The sequence below is a fragment of the Anolis sagrei genome, chromosome 2 (assembly GCF_037176765.1).
Source record: "Anolis sagrei isolate rAnoSag1 chromosome 2, rAnoSag1.mat, whole genome shotgun sequence".
Lineage (NCBI taxonomy): Eukaryota > Metazoa > Chordata > Lepidosauria > Squamata > Dactyloidae > Anolis > Anolis sagrei.
The window spans coordinates 282,540,152-282,561,057 of NC_090022.1; the positions used below are offsets into that span (position 1 = coordinate 282,540,152).

At 38.9% G+C, this 20,906-nt stretch overlaps 1 protein-coding gene across 9 annotated transcripts in view; it reads right to left on the reverse strand.

Annotated features, from left to right (window-relative positions):
• NEDD4L (NEDD4 like E3 ubiquitin protein ligase) overlaps positions 1–20,906 on the reverse strand; it is a 304,699-nt gene that overhangs the window by 93,522 nt on the left and 190,271 nt on the right. For all 9 annotated transcript variants that reach the window (XM_060761330.2, XM_060761329.2, XM_060761328.2 and 6 more), the window contains one exon: positions 2,135–2,185. In XM_060761330.2, coding sequence (XP_060617313.1) covers positions 2,135–2,185 — 51 coding nt within the window. The remainder of the gene's footprint in view (positions 1–2,134; positions 2,186–20,906) is intronic.

Below are 20,906 nucleotides of genomic sequence, written 5' to 3' on the forward strand. Positions count from 1 at the left end.
CTTCTGCTATTGTCTATTATTTAAAAGTATGAAGTTCATTTATTTTAGAATAATGGGATATGAACTTTCACATAAAACTGCAAACTGTGGCAGCAAAGACCAGAGCTCTTGGCTTTCTCAGGCACAACATAAATGGCACTTGACACAAGATATAATTACTTTAAATGCCCAAACAATGTACCTACAGGCTCTTTCCTCTTTTGAAATGCTTGAATTCCTTCCACCATCCCTTCCTCCTGTATTCTGTAGTGAATTATGGTATGCCATGGAATATACATCAATATACTGATAATGGTCATTTTGAAATCAGAGTTTGAAACTGCACTTTGATAGCATCCATTCATTTATGAAGCAGTGGATGCATGCATTTTGTACCTTTCCTTCTGCTGCACTGCCTTTGCCATACAATTCCTGGTTCACTTTGAAACTAGCAAATAACAAATTAGATAATAAGCCAGGTTCTTATTGTTGTCTTGAAACTAGTTTTATTATCTTTGTTTGTTAATCAAGAGTCAACATTGCTCAATTTGGATATGACAGAGACCACTAGATAATTCAACACAGGAAATTATTCAAAATTCCAGGGATTTTTTTCTATGTCAGAAGCGACTTGAGAAACTGCAAGTCGCTTCTGGTGTGAGAGAATTGGCTGCCTGCAAGGATGTGCCCAGGGGATCATCCTGTGGAAGGCTTCTCTTATGTCCCTGCATGGGAAGCTGGAGCTAACAGATGGGATTCGAGCTGCCGACCTTCAGGTCAGCAGTTCAGCTGGCACAAGAGTTTAAACAATTGCGCCACCACAGCTCCTTAAAATTCCAGTTGATTACTGTGTTGGTGGGGAACATTTCTGAAAAGTCCTTTGTGATTGTCAGCTGATTTGATGAGGATAACACGTGTGTCTCAGGTTACCTGCTTACCAAGTTGTGCTACATCAAGCAATACATGATTTTCAAGTCAGTGGCCTTCAATCTAGTCTGATAGGCTATCAGATTTGTAAAAGAAAAGAAGCTACACCTCTGTATCTCAAGACATGAGCAAGGCAGACAAGGGTAGGGTGATCTGGAGGTTCATGGGGCTGCCCTAAATTGAAGTACATTTGATGGCAGTTAACAACATCACTGCAATGGGATTTACATGGATTCACCAATAAAGAATTGACTCAGCATGTCTACTTTAGGTTGGGCAACCCATAGGATTTAGGCTAAGGCATTTCTTGGAATTCCTCTTCCACAAAATCTGTCCCTACATCCTTAAAAAAACCTTAAATGTTAATTGCTGCCTAGGTATCGAAATGAGGGCAAAGCCAATCTTATTCAAAAGAGACATTAGAAAATGAAGGACAGCATCCTCTTTCATCCAGTAAAAGTTGCCTACCTAGAGAAAGGAAACACTATGCTTTTGGTTTTATATCATTAGAAATTTTAAATATCTGCGTAAGAGAAATCATGTAAGAATACAGTAGTACTTCACTAGAGTTTGGAAAATTCTTATTTGGAGGATAACTGCTAAAGTCCTCCAGATACCATAAAAATTCATGGGAAATACGAAGAAGGAGGAAAACAATGAGTAGAAAGAATATGTCCATAAATCTTGTGCTGCAAGAGTTTGCATTCCCCAATTCTTCCAATAGTTGATAGCTTTAATATATTCAGGAACTTAAGTGTTGTCTCTTTAATAGGAAGCATATACTTTTGTGCATTCTCTTATTTTGAAAGGTTCTTTGTGACCTTTTCTAGCTCTGATTGTAATAGAAAAAAGAAGTCAAAAGGGTAGGTTTTGGTATCACTTCGACAACAAATTCAAATGAAGATAAATTCAGTCATTAAAATGGCCCCTTTCCCATGAATAATTCTATGTGATATCCCACTGTATTGTAATACAATTTTTAAACAAATTATGAACGCCGATTACAATGCTGAAATCCAATTAGAGGAAAGAGGAAGAAAAATATTTTAAATAAGTAATTAAATAACACAAAATAATACATTAACACAGAGAAAACGAATAAAAGAAGCTTTTAGCTCAACGTCTAGGAAATTCAGGCGTCTGTATAAAGTCCAACAAACGTATCTGGCTGTATAATTGAAACTATTTTTCATGAATTCAAGAGGGATATTGTGCAAAAAGATCTTACCGGAAGGTGGTTAAGCGGCACGTCCACTTGACCCAGGAAATCGTCTCTGGTCTGTTAATGGAACAGAAAAGAAAATACAAGAATTACATTATTTATGAAATCAATTTTATTGCTGGATGGAATCATGTTGCCTTTAAAAAAAAAAGAAAACTTGAATTTAGTTCTGACAGCTGTTGCCTTCTCTAAGACATCTCGCCTTAAGAATGTGGTGTCTTGTATTATTCAGGTAATTTTAGTTCCTTCAAACATCTTGCAGCCTGGAACGGCGTGTAAGAGATTATAATTTGAAAAAAACTTGAATAAATTCCTATGCACAATGAACATACCTTATTTGTAGTGCAAAAAACCCACTTTAAAACAATACAATAATTAAAATGAAGAATAATTTTTAATAAATATAAACTTATTAGTATTTCAATGGGAAGTGTGGATCTGCTTTTGGCTGATGAGATAGGATTGTTGTTGTTGTTGTGTGCTTTCAAGTCATTTCAGACTTAGGTTGACCCTGAGTGAGGGCCGGGTAAATGACCTTGGAGGGCCATATCCGCCCTCGGGCCTTAGTTTGGAGACTCGCTAATCCAACCTTTGCTCATCCAACATTCTGTATTATCCAACTCAGTCTGCCTTCCGCCCGATTCCACAGCTGTTTCAAAACATTGCGATGTTTTGGTGTTGAATTCATAAATACATTAATTGCTATATAACATTACCTTGTATTGAACTGCTTTTTCTGTCAATTTGTTGTTAACATGATGTTTGTGCTTAATTTGTAAAATCATAACATAATTTGACGTTTAATAGGCTTTCCCTTAATCTCTCCTTACTATCCAACATTTTCGCTTATTCAACGTTCTGCCAGTCCATTTATGTCGGATAAGCGAGACTCTACTGTATGGTATTAACATTTTATGCTCCTCCTTCCAAATGTGCACATTATGTTTTTTATGATCATTGTTAATAATAGATGAAAGGAAGACGACAGCGAGCTATTCCTTCTCCCAACATGCTCCTCCGGGATATTCCTAGTGACATCTAAGTTTTTTTTCGTAAAGTAGGTCATCCTATCTTAAAAACAATTAACACTGTAATTAAGACGTATAGTAATACCACGGTAATCACAGACCCATATCACCATAGAGCAGTTCTGTAGGAACGAACAAATTGCTTGTCAGGATTTCCTTTTAGGAATATCTAGGTTCTCCAAAGTAATTCTACGGTATACTGGGACTAGAAGCGGGGTAATTTAATGGCAGTTGTGGTTTCACATAACCATAATTTGGCTGGTTATGGGGTCTTACTGTTCATAGACACTTGGCTTTCTTCATGCATTCCAATGGATAGATCTGAGCTATACATGAAGAATCATAGCTGCTTCTCCAATATTTTCTCTGCTGACAAGTTCTACTGGTAAGTGACTCTAGGATGGCCAGGGATTGATCCTAGAGCTTTCTGCATGCAAAATATTAGCACCGAGTGGGAGGTTTTGAATAAATGATGACAGAGAAATAGAGCCTCAACTCGTTGAGGGAATTTCCATGAATGCAGCATTGCCACAGCAGGAGAAAGAAATGCAGTTTGTAGGGTAATTATTCTGCACAGACATTAGCTCTGTCTCATTTACATCTTGTCATCCTGGTAAATGTGTAATCTTCACAGCAAGATGCATTAACAGTGCCTCCCTTACAACCGCCAAAACAAGTGTTAAATAATACAGTTAATTTTAACAAACATCAGTTGCTTATTAGCAAGAGAGCAGTATTTCATAGTAATTACTGCTATAGAAATTATAGCAGCATCTTTTTAAAAATGAATTCTAGGACCATGAAGGTTACAACTGCTTTGATCATTGCTTGTAACCACAGATGTTTCCAGTACAGTATATTTCATATGCTGCAATACACTGAAATTTGGTGCAAACCCATGTGAGATGTTTAAAATTTCCAGAAATGCAAAGGCCGTGATGTACCGAATGTTTATGTCCAAGGACATCCCAACATTTTGAAACAATTAACATGTAAAATACCATATTCTTTGAAGCAGATAGTAAACAGTTAGCCTTCCTACTGGTTGAGCATAAGGCTCTTCCAACATCACTCACATTTCAAATGAGTTGATTTTCTTCATATCAGATTTATTCCGTGGCCAAATTTCAGAACCATGCATACAAATATGATGTAATGAACAATCATGACTTTCATACTCGATGATATATTTAGACTTCAAGATTTTGTCTAGTTCCTTCATAGTTGCAAATCCAAGGCCTAGAATGCATCTCTACTATAGAATTAATGTGATTTTATCACCTTAATGGTATGGCTCAATGGTATGGAGTCTTGGGATTTGTAGTTTGGTGAAGCACAGCACTCTTTGGCAGAGAATGCTAGCTTCTGAAGAATTGAGTCATTGAAGTTAAAGTAGTGCCAAACTGCATAATATTGACAGTGTACATCAGACATGGACAAACTTTTGAGCCTAGGAGTCGTAGACTGGGCTAGGAGGACATGGCCAGGCCAGGCCGAGAGGGGCCAGGGGTGGGCCAAGTGGGAGGGGGTGGGCAGACTGGCCAGGAAGGTGCAGCAGGAGGGGTGAAGGCAGTTGACACGGAGAGGAGGCCGGGATGGTTGGTGTGTGTGGGGGGGGGGGGGGTGGGAAATGTGTGGTTGGCAAAGAGAGGAAAGTGTGCAGGTAGTAGAAGCCCTTTAAAGGGCTTCTTTCAGCCACATGCCTTCCCACGGGGCCAGGCATCTCCTCTCGGCACATCTACCCAACTGAGTCGCTGTGCTGAGAGGGGAGGAGAGGAAAATGCATGGCTGATAGAAGCCCTCCCCAGCTGGGCTGGGCCTCTCCTCTCCTTTTGGCACTGCATCCTAGCTGGGTCCCTGTGCCAAGAGGGGAGGCGATGAAGAAGCACCATCCCACCGGGTCAGGTCTCTCCTCTAGGCACAGCAACCAAGCTGGATTGCTGTGCCGAGAGGGGAGAAGGCTCATGGCTGCTCGGAGCCCTGCGCCTTCCTGCCAGGATTCCCCTCAGCACAGTGACTCGGCTGCAGCCAGTTCCTTGTGCCAAAAGGAGAGGAGAGGAAGGAGCATTTCTTCCCACCAGACCTCTCCTAGCTCCCCTGTCCTTTTTGCTTAAGGCTGCGGCAGTGGGCCACTGCGGCCTTACGTGGAAAGGAGGGGGGAAAGGGGAGGGCCAGAGAAAGCCCCCCCCCCCCCTGTAGGGCCACATTTGGCCCACGGGTCTTAGTTTGCCCATCCCTGGTGTAGATGCATCTTTGGTCTTCCTTCTGATTTCTTGACCACAGTCTGTTTTGATCAATAGCAGATACAGATTATAGAAGATCTTCAACAATTTCAATGTCTTCATCATTTACTTTAAAGTTATATAAACTATCTGTTGTCATTATTACTGTTTCCTTAATGTTCTTGGGATTCTAGCCTACATTAATATGCCATACAGGCTAATGGGTATATAGAACACATTTCTACATAGTATGAGATCTAGAGAAGGAACTTTATATAAGAACATGAAAGGAATAGTACAGTACTGCATTTTTGGCCTCCAATTTGTCCCTCCTCAAGTGGTGAATGATAGTTGGACCCTGCCTATCTTTGTGATCACATCTCCCTCTATGAACCGGTGCGGACTTTAAGATCTTCCGGGGAGTCCCTCCTTTTGCTCCCACCACTGTCGCAAACATGGTTGGTGGGGACGAGAGAGAGGGCCTTCTAGGTGGTGGCCCCCCGCCTCTGGAATGCGTTTCCTAGAGAAATAAGACAGGCCCCATCCCTCCCCTCCTTTCGTAAGAGCCTGAAGACCTGGTGGTTTAAACAAACCTTTGAGAACAACTAGTTCTAGCTTAGCCCTAGATACTGTTGAAATTGGCCACATCTTTTTCTACCAATTACCCATGTATGTTTCTTCTATTAGGCCCTGGAAATGTATGGCCATAGACTCTACCTAATTTCCCGGGCCCTCTAAAATTGCACTAGTCCCAGCCCGGCCTTTTAAATTGCCTTGAACAGGCAGGATTGTTTTAAATATATATGTGCTATTGTGGTTTTAAATGCTTATATTGTCTTGTTAATGTTATTTTTGTGCTGTTTTCCTTGTATGGATTATGTTATTTGGAAACCGCTCTGAGTCCCCTCGGGGAGATGTTGTTGTTGGGCTCCCCATATGATTCTGACAGTGACCGATAGAAAAGTTGGGGGGGGGGGGGATTGAGCATACTTTAGACTAAAATGTTTAGAACTGTGCTATGAGATCAAAATTTGAACCAATGAGGACATACAGGATTGGTAGATGAAGTAATTTGCAAAACACCCTCATTGGATCACAGATGTGTAACAGCTTGGTAAGGATGTGTTATAGTTGCCCTATTTTGTTTTTACAATCTTTAAGGAATTATTTTCTTTAAGACTCTTTCTGAAATAAAATAATAGTTTGAAGAGTGAATGCTTTGACCTGTTTCTGCTAGGTCTGACTTACTGTCATTTTGCTTTAAAGGAATCTTTGCATGGCTCCTTGTTTAATCCCATGGAACGGAATCTTCTCATTATGGGAAATATTTGTCACCTTTGCTTCTATACTTCTCAATTCCCAAGTCACCACAGCCTCTGACAACTGACATTTCTTGTGGCTATTTTTAAGAGCAGCAAAGTGTTGTCAATCCTGCCCCAGTGTGGTGACCACTTTAAATTAATGCCATCTTTTGCTAAATAAGATAATGTTACATTTCCAACTATACTGCACTCATAAAATGAATTTGCTTCTTGGTTATGAAAACCTTCAATTAAAAAATAAATAAAGGCAAAAAGCAACAAAACAAAATTGGTAGTGAAAGCTTTCCAAGAAAAAAGAGTATAAACAAGAGTTTCCCTGTTCAAGAGTGTTCAAAATACACTTGAGTGACAATTAAATATATCACTTGTATATTCGAATTGAATAAACAAAACAAAGACACTTTTCAGTCCTATATAAAAGTGTATCCTAATATGTTCTGATTGCTGATTTTAGTGGAGTTATTCTCTGGAAAATACCTATCTGATGAAACAACTACACCTATAATTATATAAACATTAAAAAATGATACCTTGCTTCGAAGTAGCTTATTCAAATTAGTTCAGATATTAAGTACCAACTGAAGGGTGCTTAATGCAAGAATGCAGGTGTATGGAAGATGGGAAGGGATAATACATATATCAGTATTGAAAAAGGGAATCAGATACAAATCAAATTCTGATCACTTGAAAGTCTAGGAATGTAGCAATTCTCCCCAAAGCTTTATTTGTTAAAGCAAGCAGGCTCAACTGTAGTTCCACTTTGCTCCAGTTCAGTAGTCTTATTTCCACCTAAAGCCATTTGCTTGCTTAGCTGCTACTGAATTATTAAGCTGATTGGTTGAAACACTTGTTTTTCTTTTCAAATGGGTATTGAGAACAGTTACTCTGAAGGCCTTTTAAGCAGCTCATGGCCTTCCAATATCTGGTAATAACAGAAATCAAAGAAAAATGGGTTTTTCTCTTCACTTTTCCAGAGAATAATTTTAACTCAAAAAGGGATGACATGAGCAAGTTTCAATGTTTACTACAGGAAAAACTTGACTCTCTTTCTAGTTTGAACTGTGCTAAGATCACTCCTGAAGCTTGGTCAGTGATTCCCAAACTGTGGTCTTCCAGGTGTTTGGGGCTTCATCTCCCAGGATTCCTGAACATTGGGCAAGCTGGCTGGGGTTTCTTGGATCTGAAGTCCAAAACACCTGGAGGATCAAGTTTTGGAACCATTGGTCTAGATCAGTGGTTTTCAACCTGTGGGTCTCCAGATGTTTTGGCCTTCAACTCCCAGAAATTGTAAGGGCTGGTAAACTGGCTGGGATTTCTGGAAGTTGTAGGCCAAAACACCTGGGGACCCACAGGTTGAGAGCCACTGGTTTAGATATGCAAGTAAATATCAAACCTGGCAAGCAGATACTTTCTCACTTTCCTAACTTCTGCAAGTCTTAGTGCTATTATCTGTTCTCGACATAACTTGTTTACTGCTGCTCAACTTACCGTCCCAACTTCCTTCATTACTCTGTGGTTCATCTGTGTTTCTGGTTTCTCCAGCCTGCCTCCACTAGTCCCAATTGTGAAGCTAGGGTTATTTTTATCACCCCATGATGCAAAGGGTAAGCCCTGGGCCAGTCCACACCCAAGGCAACTAGGGCATTCTTCCTCCAAGTATGATTTCTGTCTCAAGCTCTCTCTCTGGCTGTATTATAATCTGTACGTGTGGGTCTGGCAGCAAGTCTTGTGACATTCCTGATCAACATGGGAGGCATGTGGACATGCCCTTCCACAATACTCTTACAAACAGAATATACGTAGCCTATACTTAAACAACTATTTTTTCCATCCCTTGGCAACATCCAAATAACATGTGAAAAGCTGAAAAAGTGATAAAATAAGAAAGATGGCTAGGTAAAAATAAAGAGCCAAGTGTCGTGTTTGAAATAAGAGATCATCTAAAACTGGACTAACTTAACACAACCTCCAACGTTTGCATTATTATTTTCTTTCTTTACAAATAAAACTACACAAGGGTGTGTGAGGGGTAAAATTTGCCACTTCTGGGTGATCTGATGGGCTATTTAAGTCCTAAGATAAGCCTTTATTTAACCAGGAAGTAATCTGGATTTGCCTAAATACCCTAAAGGCACCACATTCCATCTGATCTTGGAAGGTAAGCTGGATCATCTCTGGAAAGTACTTGGATGTGAGATTATTAACGAGTATCGGGTGACATAGGCGATACTTCAGAAGAAGGAAGTGGCAAACCACTTCTGAGGATTCCTTGCCTAAGAAAATCCTATTTGGGGTTGTCGTACACTGACAGGTGATCTTCCCTTTATGAATTTGACTTGCAGTTTTCTTTCCAAGTAATTAAAGGGCGATTTCTGGCACAAGAGAGATCAGGATGTAGCAAAATCTCTAAACAATCATTTTCAATAGGGGGAAATGAGGGATTTTTGAGGCACAAATGTGACTAATGAGGCACATTTCCTCATTCCTGGTCTAAAATTTTCTGTAGTTGAAGAACATGATCTAACATCCTTATTGAACATTCCCTGGTGACTCTAAACTCAATTGCAGTAATATTGGCATCTCGCCTTCTTCACAAGCAGATATAAGATGGCTTTGCATTGTTCACTGTGCAACAACAGTCTATAATCCATGTCCAAGCAACAGCATGTGCAAGGGTATATTCTTGCCCAGATCTCACTTCTGTGAGCAGTGCAAAATAGTGTTTGCTGCCTAGAGCTTGGAAAAATTGCATACATATATCTGTATGTGCAGGCACATATTTCCCTCTTGGCGTATTTGCTCTGTTTACTGGTTTTGTGCAGGATTTCACAACACAAAACCATTCTACCTAGCCCTTAACAAATGGCTATTGACTCTCACACACAATACAAAAATCTTGGGCAGCATTGCTTTACATATTCTACCTATGCCCTTCCGAGCAAAATCTTCCAAGGTTTGGGAGGGATGGCTGAGGGCAACTCCATGACCTCGCCTTTATTCACCCCAAGCCACTCAAGAGCTGAGTGATTATACTATGCAACAAAATTTGGAGAAAAAAAATCTGATACTGGTTTGAAAGTGTTATTTCCTGTTCAATAGTGCGGTACTTACTTTGAATGTAGTTGTTACACTCCAGAAAGTTTGTTTTTGTGGCTACCACGAACTATGTTGAATTGGTTGAGACTCTATGAGATACTCATTGAAAAAACTATAGCAAAAAGTTTGTGCAGTTTAATAAACTTTTACCATGTTTTTTAAAATGATAAAACCAATTAGGAAATGACATTTATAACCCAGGAACCAAAATTGTGTTACAGAACCAGCAGAAACAGCAACTGGGATTTTTGGACTGCATCTTGCATTGAATTGAAATGGCTGCTATGATATGGCGAGAGAGTTCCAAGTCAAAGCAATGAGCATACACTTGCTGAGAAGGGCTAACAAGGGACTAAATGCAGCCATTAATAAGAGCCTTGGCAGAGAGACAACCAGCATGTGTTGCCCTTTGGAAGGGCCAATCCTTGTGTAAATGTCACTATCATTGTTCTTTTGGCATTTGTTTCTGTTCTGTGTCAGTACCACAGGCTAGCAGAGATAAAGAAGCATATGGCTTGGAAGCCGAGGTGAGATTGGAGTTTTGGGTGGGAGGTGTTGAAATCCCTGAGACAAGACTCGGCTTGTGTGAGGAAACAACACTTTAAGGTTACTGACCAGGACCAGCATGTTTCTTCCTAGCAATTAAACAAGGGTATTAATTCCATGTTGTGTGACTGCTTGCTATCAGCCTGGCCCAAAATAGGAGTTTAGTACAAACACTGTTCTCTGTTTACAGGAAAAGAATACACAAGATAAGCAATAGACTTTCACTTAAACAAGAAAACAACACGTTGACTTTAAGATCTTGTTCTCTTTTCAGGCATTTACCAAACTCCAAGAAACATCCAATATTCTTAAAGAAAATAGCATTGCTAAATAATTAAAAAAGAAAATAGCATTACTTGCGGTGCATATTATTATTATTATTATTATTATTATTATTATTATGTTTATTTATACCCGGCTTTATCTCTCATGAAGGAGACTCAAAGCCGGTTACATTAAAAGTACTTAAAAACTTGATTGCAATGTTTATATAAAGCGAAGTCATCAATGAGAAAAAATGTGCATTTTAAAAGGAAGGTAAATTTTACTATACTGGTGGCAAGATAGCTGCTGAAAGTCCAAACTCCATCAATAGCCCTTTGGAGATATCTGACTTGAAATATTAGCCATATAATGGATTGATTATTGTTGCATTTCTTGGAACAGTATAGATTGAGCATCTCTTATCTGGAATTCCAAAATTGTCCACAAGAGTGGCTTAGATAATGACACCTTTGCTTTCCAATAGTTCACTATGTATGTAAACTCCTTCATGCACAAAATTATTGCAACTATTACTGCTTACAAATATTTTCAGGCAATGAGCATAATGTGGATATGAAACATAAATGAATTCCGTGTTTAGACAACTTCTGTCTCTCATTACGTATATGCAAATATTCCAAACTTTAAAAATCCAAAATACACAACACTTCTGGCCCAAACATTCTAGATATAGAATCCTCAATTTATAATGCATTATGAATTCAGCATCATTCTCCAAGTAGCTCTTATTTGGCCTGAAATGCTAGAGCAACTTATGAGCATGCGGAAATCAACAGGGCACCCCTAGACATACAGTTTTCTAAGGTATCCCAGTAGTTAATCTACAGTATTATCCCCTTAATAAATATCCAAGAATGCCTTGCCCACATAAGGCAAAGGTGAGAGAAATCATGCAGGAGAAAAAGTGATTATATGTTCAAGATGTTTCTTATGGAATTGGAAGAGATAAGCCTAAGATGAGAGAAAAACCGAGAGAAGTTAAGATCCAAAGAAACCTTAGATTTTTACTTCAATAAAGGTTCACCCCTATAATTAAAATAACACAGTCACACTGCTCATTTTAAGAGGAAAGGGGAATTCATACTTTCCTCTCATACTAGTTGTGCAAGAGTGGCTTCATTTCTAAAAACCTTCAGGCAGACCATAAAGACTTGTTCCATATAGCCCAGTGGTTCTTAACCTATAAGCTGTGGACCACCAGTGGGCTGAGAAGATGAAAATCTGATCCATGAGCCTCCTTCTTTATTTAACTAACTAATTAATTAATTTCTGCTCCTTTTGCACCTCCTTCCCTGTCGTTGACCATGGCATATGTTCTGTATCAGAAACTAGAGCTGATATAGTTTATCCAATGCAATTTTCTGATTCAGCACTCTAAACTGAATCTAAAGTTGACCAAAAACTGATTAGTAACCCTTTTGGTACTAAATGCTGGAGAGTGGTCCATGGTCAAGTGGTCCTTGGTCAAAAAAAAAAGGTTAGGAACCACTGATATCACTCTTCAAATATTACAATCTCATCCAAACCATTTTTCATCTTGGGGGGAAAAAATGACAGGCCACCCTCTTCCAAACACAGAACTATATTATTATACAGTATACCCGAACTAGATCACTGGCACAAAAATACTTTTCCAAAAATATTTATGCCATTCTGCCATGGTTAATTTTATTAAAAAATGGGTTGATGAATATCAGTTATTTTCTGTGGCTTTTTCCCCCTAATGGCTGTTTGGGGAAATGACAGTGATGGCATTGGTGTGTTCCCCTCCCCAATGAATGACCCTTGCCTTATATCAAAATCTATATAAATAAAAATGTACTGTTTGATTGTGGGATTAGCATAACTCAAAAACTGCTGGTTGAATTGACACCAAATTTGGACACAATACAACTATCAGGCCAACGAGTGACCATCACTCATAAAAACACTGAAAAACCTGGCTTTTAGAAAGAAATTAAAATCATGGTTTTGGGACCAGGCCTTCGGACAGTAGACGTATGTAGAGTTTTTGAGGACATTGACTAGAATGACAATATGACTGGCGAGACTGTTTTTATTATTTATTGTTTTAATGATTGTTTATGTACTGTCTAATTATGATTTATGCTTAATTGTCTAATTATGATTTATGCTTATGTTTTATTATTGTAACTGTTATGGATTGGCATCACGTCAGTGTCCAATGTAAGGCATTTAATTTTGCCAGCTATGTGTAATCCACTTTGAGTCCCCCTAGAGGTGAGCAAAGCAGTATATAAATACTGTAAATAAATAAATAAACACAGTGGAAGAGACTTAAAAAGCAAAAAATAAAATAAAAATGCATTACAACACATGCACAAAACTACATAGATACACATATACACATACATACACACACCAAACACATATACACGGACTGGACCACAGCAACACATGGCAGAGGATGGCTAGTTAATAATGTTGGCACCAAAACATGTGCTCAACTTATAACATGAAGTCAACTTATAGCAGGATATATGGTATATGTTTATTGAGCAATTATGTTGTAAAAGCCTTTCCAAACATATTACCAAGAAAGGAAACAATTTAAATTATAATAACTCATTGCCACATTGCCAACAGTCTCATCAGATGCCATATGATGTTGCCAGGCTTGTCTTTACATTTTGCTAGCAGGCCACTGTACTAGTGCTGGCTATCTGATTACTCCAAGTTATTTTTAGCCTGAACATTTAAAATAAGTGTTTTACACTCTGCCGTCTTTTTGTTTGTAAACAGTACTCTCTGCAGCAGAATGAGCCCATTCTTTTAACAGTGTGTTGATCAAAACACTGATTGAAAAGAAAGGAATCCAAGCCAAATTGAGGACGAAGGGGAAAAGTTAATGTGTGTTTGTCTCTCACAACCAACAGTTCTTTTTTCAATTCTTATTGTATAAAAATCAATATGAACAAACTTTTAAACTGTAATCTCCTTTTGAAGAAAAATAATATGCATTATATTCTGTGTTTGGAAAATATTTGGACTACAACTCTCAGGATCCCTCCACTAGCATTGATGCTAGCCATGCTAGCTAGCTAGACGTAATTCCTAGAATTGCAATTCAAGACAATAACGTTTATAAGCTCTGGCTATATGACATGCAGAAAATTCTGAAACAAACAACTGAAAAACAATTCTGTAAAAAATGTATTGTCGCAGGCTTTCATGGCCAGAATCACTGGGTTGTTGTCTGTTTTCTGGGCTGTATGGCCATATTCCAGAAGCATTCTTTCCTGATGTTTCGCCTGCATCTATGACAGGCATCCTCAGAGGTTGTGAGGTCTGTTGGAAACTAGGAAAATTGGGTTTATATATATGTGGAATGTCCAGGGTCAGAGAAATTGTAACATTCACACCTACCTCAAACAGACAAGAGTTCTTTCTCCCAGTGGCTCATGCCTCCAATGTTAGCACAATGATGAATCTGCTTTGACTGTTCCTTCAAATTTCAAAGGAATTCTACATGCTGAACTTGTTTTGTGGGTTAAACTACTTTAAAATCTGGGCTAAAAGCAGGTCCCACTGGGGACACTAGCCATTATGGAAGGACCAATTTTGGAGTCATCACCATTACAATTCCCAGCTTTTAGGGCTTAGCTCTTTATCTCCAGTCCTAAGGGGTTAGGGAAGGAATTTCACAGAGAGAGTCCTGGCCTGAGAGATGTATACTCCTCATTGGTTATTGTTGTTAGTGTTGTAATGTGCCTTAAGTTCTTTCTGATTTACAGTGGTGCCACACTGGCTCTCCCTCATTTGTTAGACTTGTTGTTGTTTTGTTTTTGTTTTTTTAAAAAAATCAAATGCAATTGTGGTCAGTGTTTAACATTAACACAATTATATCACTACCTCTTTTGACATGACAAGAGCTCACACCTATTCTTGGTGCTGAGATCTTAGGGCCTGAGATAGTCCTGACCTGGCAACAATAGCAGCCATCACTAAGCCAAGCTTGTCCTACAATTTTCACCATTGAAAAGTGATCGTATGTGCAGTAGGGGCATCAGAAAGAGGTTTAATCCAGACTCCAAGACTTTATATTTAGGCTTATGTCCTCTGAGCCATTTATATGTTCCAGCATGAGGGTGTTCAGGGGTTGAACTAAGTTTTGGACGCATTCCAGAGACAAAATGAATCTAGATGGTCATGCCCCACAAAAGTTCTCTTCTACTACCATTCAACAATGAAACAGGGGGGAAAGGTACAGAACAAAGGAATCTTCTTTGTCACATCAGGACATATTTACATTTGAATGTAAAAGAAGACATGAAAAAATGTGAGTCACACAAGAAATATGTGTCATCTGAAGAAATTTCAAATCACAATTGAAAAAGAATATTATGAAGCTGAAGAAGGTGCAGTAAAGGAAAACCAAATTGATCCAATAGCTGAGGCATCTTTCCCAAAAGTTAAGGTTGCAACATTAGGGTTGTGTGTTTGTGGAGAAAATAGAAAAAAAACATATATGCGACATGACAGGGGGTCTTAAATGATGCAGAAGAAGTGAAGAGATAAAAGATTTCTTCTGTCACCAAATGAGAACCTATGCCCATCCCATGAAAGTCAATGCTGTGAAATCCAGAACCAATAAAAATTCTGTAGGACTACTTAATTTGCTATTGAAATATCAGGAGACAGTTCTCAACATGTATAGATTTAAAAGAAGATAAGGTTAGTTCATGGAAGATAAGGCTTCTGACATCTGCTTGTCATGACAGCCTCTGATATTTCCAATATCAGAGGCATTGTATACTAAAACAACCAAGGAGGTATTGCTGTGTATGTACTACTGGATGGTTTCTTAAGCCCATTCCACACAGCTGAATAAAATTCCACATTATCCACTTTGGACTGAGACATATGGAAGTGGACTCAGATAACCCAGTTCAAAGCAGATACTGTGGGTTATTCTGCCTAGATATTCTGGATTATATGGCTTTGTGGAAAGGCCCTTAAAGACACTTAATATGAGAACAAGATCAGACTTTGATATGAACTAGCTGTCGCAATTCAGGATAAATTCACCTTGCTCAAGACACCACCACACACCAAGGCTGTAGGTTTTATAGTTTATTGAGAAAAAGCAAAATCAAAACAGAGAAATAACGAGGTAAAGTTCAATAGGCAAAACAGTCTTAAATGCAAAGGCAAAGTATCCAGGTTCCAAAGGCAAACAACTTGAAGCATAGTCCTTCAGCATTGGTTAAACAAGAGGTCATGGTAGCAAAACAAGGTCTCAAAAAGTCAGGATCAAATCAAAGTTCCAAAGAGTCAGAAGCCTTTCCGCAAAAGCCAAGGTAATTCCACAGAAGTTAACAGGGTAAAAGCAACACTGGACTGACAGGGAATGCCCTTCGACCAGATCATTAAATAAGTTTCCCCAACATGAAAGCATTACGTTGACCTCTAGCTTCACACTTGTTGGCAAGGCGTGCGCTTCTCCAAATTCTTAATTGCAAATGGTCCGCTCTAATCAAATCTCCACTACTAACCTCAAGGCCAGTTAACTCATTACCTGCCGGGCCTGGTCACCCTGGGAAACAAGAGGCTTGGAGCTGCCAGAAGGAGTCTCCACCTGGAGCTTCAAAGTTTTACTATCTTTATCTAAAGCCACATTCTTTTCTCTGGGGAACAGAAATGCCATCTCTTCTTCAGAATCAACACTGTCTGCTTCAACTGCCTCACTAATGGGAACATGTTCAGAAATCTGTATCCCCTCATTCTCCTCGTCCAGAGGAGAATCAAGTCCAAAAAGCTCAGGGTCAGACTGAACCACAACACTAGCACTACTCTTAAGTTTTTCCAATCCAAGTGATCTTCTGCAGACTAATACTCTGTTTCTCTCCCCACACTTGATCATTTGGAAGATCTAGACCCATTTCGATAGAAAGCAAGAAAATTAATGCATTTGATATATGGTGCTGGAGATAAGTTCTACAGATAAGATGGACAGCTAAAAAAAGAAATGAATGGGTCTTAGAGCAAATCAAGTCTGAACTCTTTCTAGAAGCAAAGATGACTCAACTGAGGCTGTTTTACTTTGGACCTATCATGAGGAGACCTGACTCATTGGGAAAAAGCAATGCTTGGTAAAATGCAAAGTAGTAGAGGGGAAAGGGAGAACACATTACAGATGAATAGACTCAGTCAAGAAAGGCACAGCCCAGGGTTTGCTAGATATGAGAGGAGTAATTAATGACTGGGGATCTTGGAGGTTATTCATTCATTGAACTGACACAGAAGATCCCTTGATGATAAATTGCAACAACTTTTGAAAGTACTTGGTGATGATCTTTGCTTGTAAAGACCAGGAAGAAGTGAAAAACTGTTTTGCATTGCTTTATAATGCTGTGCCTGTTTCTCCCCTCTGCTCTCCCACTCTCTGTACAGATAGACCTGAAAATAATGTCAATGTTTTGCACTATGTTTGAATCATTCCTGTCCCCTAATATGCTGAGTGTCAGATGAGTCCTTGCCCAAGGGTGAGTGACAGTAATTGCTTTTTCTATGTAAGCTCCTTCTCTACATTATCTTTACATTGCCTGGCCATTTGCTTGTATAGGCCAGGGCTGAACAAGTGCCTGGGGCACAGGGGCAATTTCTTGCAATTTTTACAGCATAAGCATACTATGAATCTGCTTTCTCTGGTAAAGGAGCTATCGGCAGATAACAATACAACTAATACCTGAGCAAGCACTGGGTAAGTGTATGCATGAAGAGGCAACACAAAGAATTAGGGAGAGAGAAGGGATATTAACTCAAGCATGCTTCAATCAAGTTGTTCTACATATATCTTGAACAGCATCAAAAAAGGAACAGAAAGTCCAGTTCGATATTATTCAAGTAGCCTAAAGAACATTTGCATAACGGAACAACCAGGTATAATTACTTTGTTTTCAGAATACACTGTGCTTTAGAGATCATCTCTGGTGCACAATAGTACAATGAGGTTACTTAAACCAACATAAGGATGTCTACATCCATTCAATCAAAGCTGAGCTACAGGGTCAATAAAACCACTTTATCCAGTACTACTTCTGACTGTGTCTGATTTCATGTTTGAATAATAATCAAGATAGACCCAAAATAAACCCATTCAAATTTAGACCAACAGACATACAGGTCAAAGCAATTTTAGTCTGGAACAGAGCTTCAAAATTGTACTTCTTTGGACTATATGTGTCTGAATCTCTCAGCCAATACAGCAAGTGGCCATGTCAGCTGAGATAATCTGGGAGGTAGCCCACAGCTAACCTTTTTTAGGTTGGAATTAGGGTGCATCTACTAAACTGAAGAATTTATTTATTTATTTACTTCATTTCTACCCCACCTTTCTTGACCTCCGGAATTGGACACAAGGCGGCTTACAAATCCAGCAAAAATTCAATGCCGGACAGGTAAACAATATAAAACACATCTCATAAAAATATAAACAATCTAAGCATATAAGCAATTACAACACATAACAATCTATCAAAACCACATATAACATGCCGAGTGATGATCTCATGTCCAAATTGTTTTCCAAAATCCATAGTCCATTATTTTAGCTGTTAAAGTCTCATTCCGTAGTTTCCTAATCACCAAACACCTGCGTAAAAAGCCAGACCTTAAGTTTCTTTCTAAATGCAGTCTGACACCACTTTGTCTGCCAAAACTCAATGCTACGGAATCCTGGAAGTTGTAGTCTGGTGAGGGAGTTGGACTCAGGAGCCCCCTTCCATGACTCAGTGATACAAATAGGGAATACATGTCCTACGCAACAACAATGTAAGCCTTTCTGACAGTTGTAAAGTACATTTTTAGTCCCTGCTATCTCAAGTTAAATGTCTAGGCTGGAAATGATGAGAAGGACCTCTGTCTGAGACGTGGGACACCCCTTGTACACAAGCAATGTGCTTCTAAGCAATTATTCCTTTTCTGTATTGCATGCTACAAACTGAAGCAAGTACAGGAAAATCCCAGATCAGGATTTCTTACTGAGCTTCCAGTCTCAGACAAAGCACCAGTTTGGTTTTCTCCCAGCAACGAAAGATTTGACCACTGACTAAGCCTGACTTCACTGAACATGGCTCAAGATTGGCACCTGTGTTACCAAAGTCTCTACTAAAATGGCATAAGGTCATAGCAGAGGAGGTGGCAAATAATCTGTGAATAACCAAATCTTGGAAGTTAAATCTGCACAAGTTGAGGGCCAATTGTAATATGATGCCAAAGGGAACAAAAACAGGTATCCGTACCAATTAAATCAAAGAGAGTGGTACCAATGATAAGTGCCCTACATTAATTTTACGAGCCATCATGGTGTAGTGGTTTGAGTGTTGGACTAGGAACCTGATAGATCAGGGTTTGAATCCCTAATTGGTCATGGAAACCCACTGTGTGACCTTGGGCAAGTGATATTTTCTCAGTCTCAGAGGAAGGCAATGGCAAACCCCTTTTGAACAAACCTTCCTAAGAAAATCATTGGATTGGTTTTGCTTTAGGGTCACCATTGGTGAGAAATGACTTGAAGGTACTTAACAGCCATTCCTTTTACTCCTTGCCCTTGGTAGGCAGAAAAAAATACAATTATGCATAATTGAGAAAATATGCTAATTTAAACACATTACAGAATTCAGCCTTTTCAATGCAAACATTGAATCACCTTGGCATATGGAGCTTTGAGCCTCTTAGCCTACCACATAAAATACATTTTCCTCCCTATTACTTTAAGATATTCTTCTCATTATCTTGTCAGAGATTACTATGTAATTTCTAGCTAGGGAAAAAAGCCTGGAGAAACTTTTGACTTTTCTCCAAAAGTCTTTACAATCACTCTTTGACACAAAATATTCAGAAATTTAACTGTGCATAATACCTGCTTCTATGATGTGGCAATTCTGCTCCCTAATGCTAGTTTACAAGATTAACATGTGAAATAATAGAATCATAGAATCAAAGAGTTGGAAGAGACCTCATGGGCCATCCAGTCCAACCCCCTGCCAAGAATCAGGAATATTTCATTCAAATCACCCCTGACAGATGGCCATCCAGCCTCTGTTTAAAAGCTTCCAAAATGTTCTCCTTTAAGCAGCATTTGCATCTCATTCTAACCAAGGATCCTTTGAATCGCTATTTCAGCTATAACATTCCAAAGCTGAGAAAGTATGGGTCCTACCTTGCTGTCCTTCAATTAGGATATAAATACCTTTTTTTATTCTGCTAGAGTAGGCATGGGAAAACACCCTCCAGGTCTTTGGAGCTTCAACTCTTAGAAATCCTAGCCATCTCACTGGCTGTTAGGAATTGTGGGAGTTGAAGTCCAAAACACCTGGAGGGCCGATGTTTTCCTATACTTGTGATAGAGTTTGGAAACTCTACAAGGGCATTTAACAGTGTGCTATTTCAGTATATCTTAAGACAAAATCTATAAACACATGTGAATAGTCATCCATAAAATGTTACATGATCAAAGCACCAATATCCAGCAGTCTTGACTCCCAAGGGAAGAGGTAAAGAAAGAAAAAAGAAGTGTGGGTGTTTATATGTGAATGAAACAGAGGAGATTCAGTGCAACATGCTCTGTGCCACAGTAATTCAAATAATCGGTCAGTAAATTACATAGCATGCCTTTAGCGATGCCCGGAGAGCTTTGTTTTAAAGAAAGGGGAGATGAAAGAAAAAAGGATGCAGAAAATGATTTTTTTTATATACTAAATGAGGAAAATGCAAATTACTAGTTGCATGTTAGCAAGCAATTAATAAATTTTCAACAGTATAGCAAGGATGTGGACCTCTTGATGTTGCTTGATTACAGGTCCCATCGCCCACCCCCACCTCTAAGATTTATGGTGGCCAAAGTGCTTTACATAAAATAATAATAATAATAATAATAATAATAATAATAATAATTTATACCCCACCACCATCTCCCCAAGGGGACCTGGGGTGGCTATATACCATTTTGAGATGCTTTCCAAGAAAAATAAGGAGGTTTGATTGATTTTATTGTCATATGCAAGAGGAAGAAGAAAGAAAAAACCCACTGAAGAATAACCAGATGGTCAGCTGTGTCATTTTTTAAGCTTAGTGCATGCCTGAATGGCTAGTTGTTAAAGTAAAGGACCATTTCCTAAACATCTTGCCTCTTTTAATGTTCACCAAAACATCTAGGATTGGTCATCAGACTGAAGAGCCAGTGGGTCAATGGCCTAACAAAGTTTTCCAGTCATAAAAATCCACTTAACGTGCTATAAAAATCTGGCATGTGATA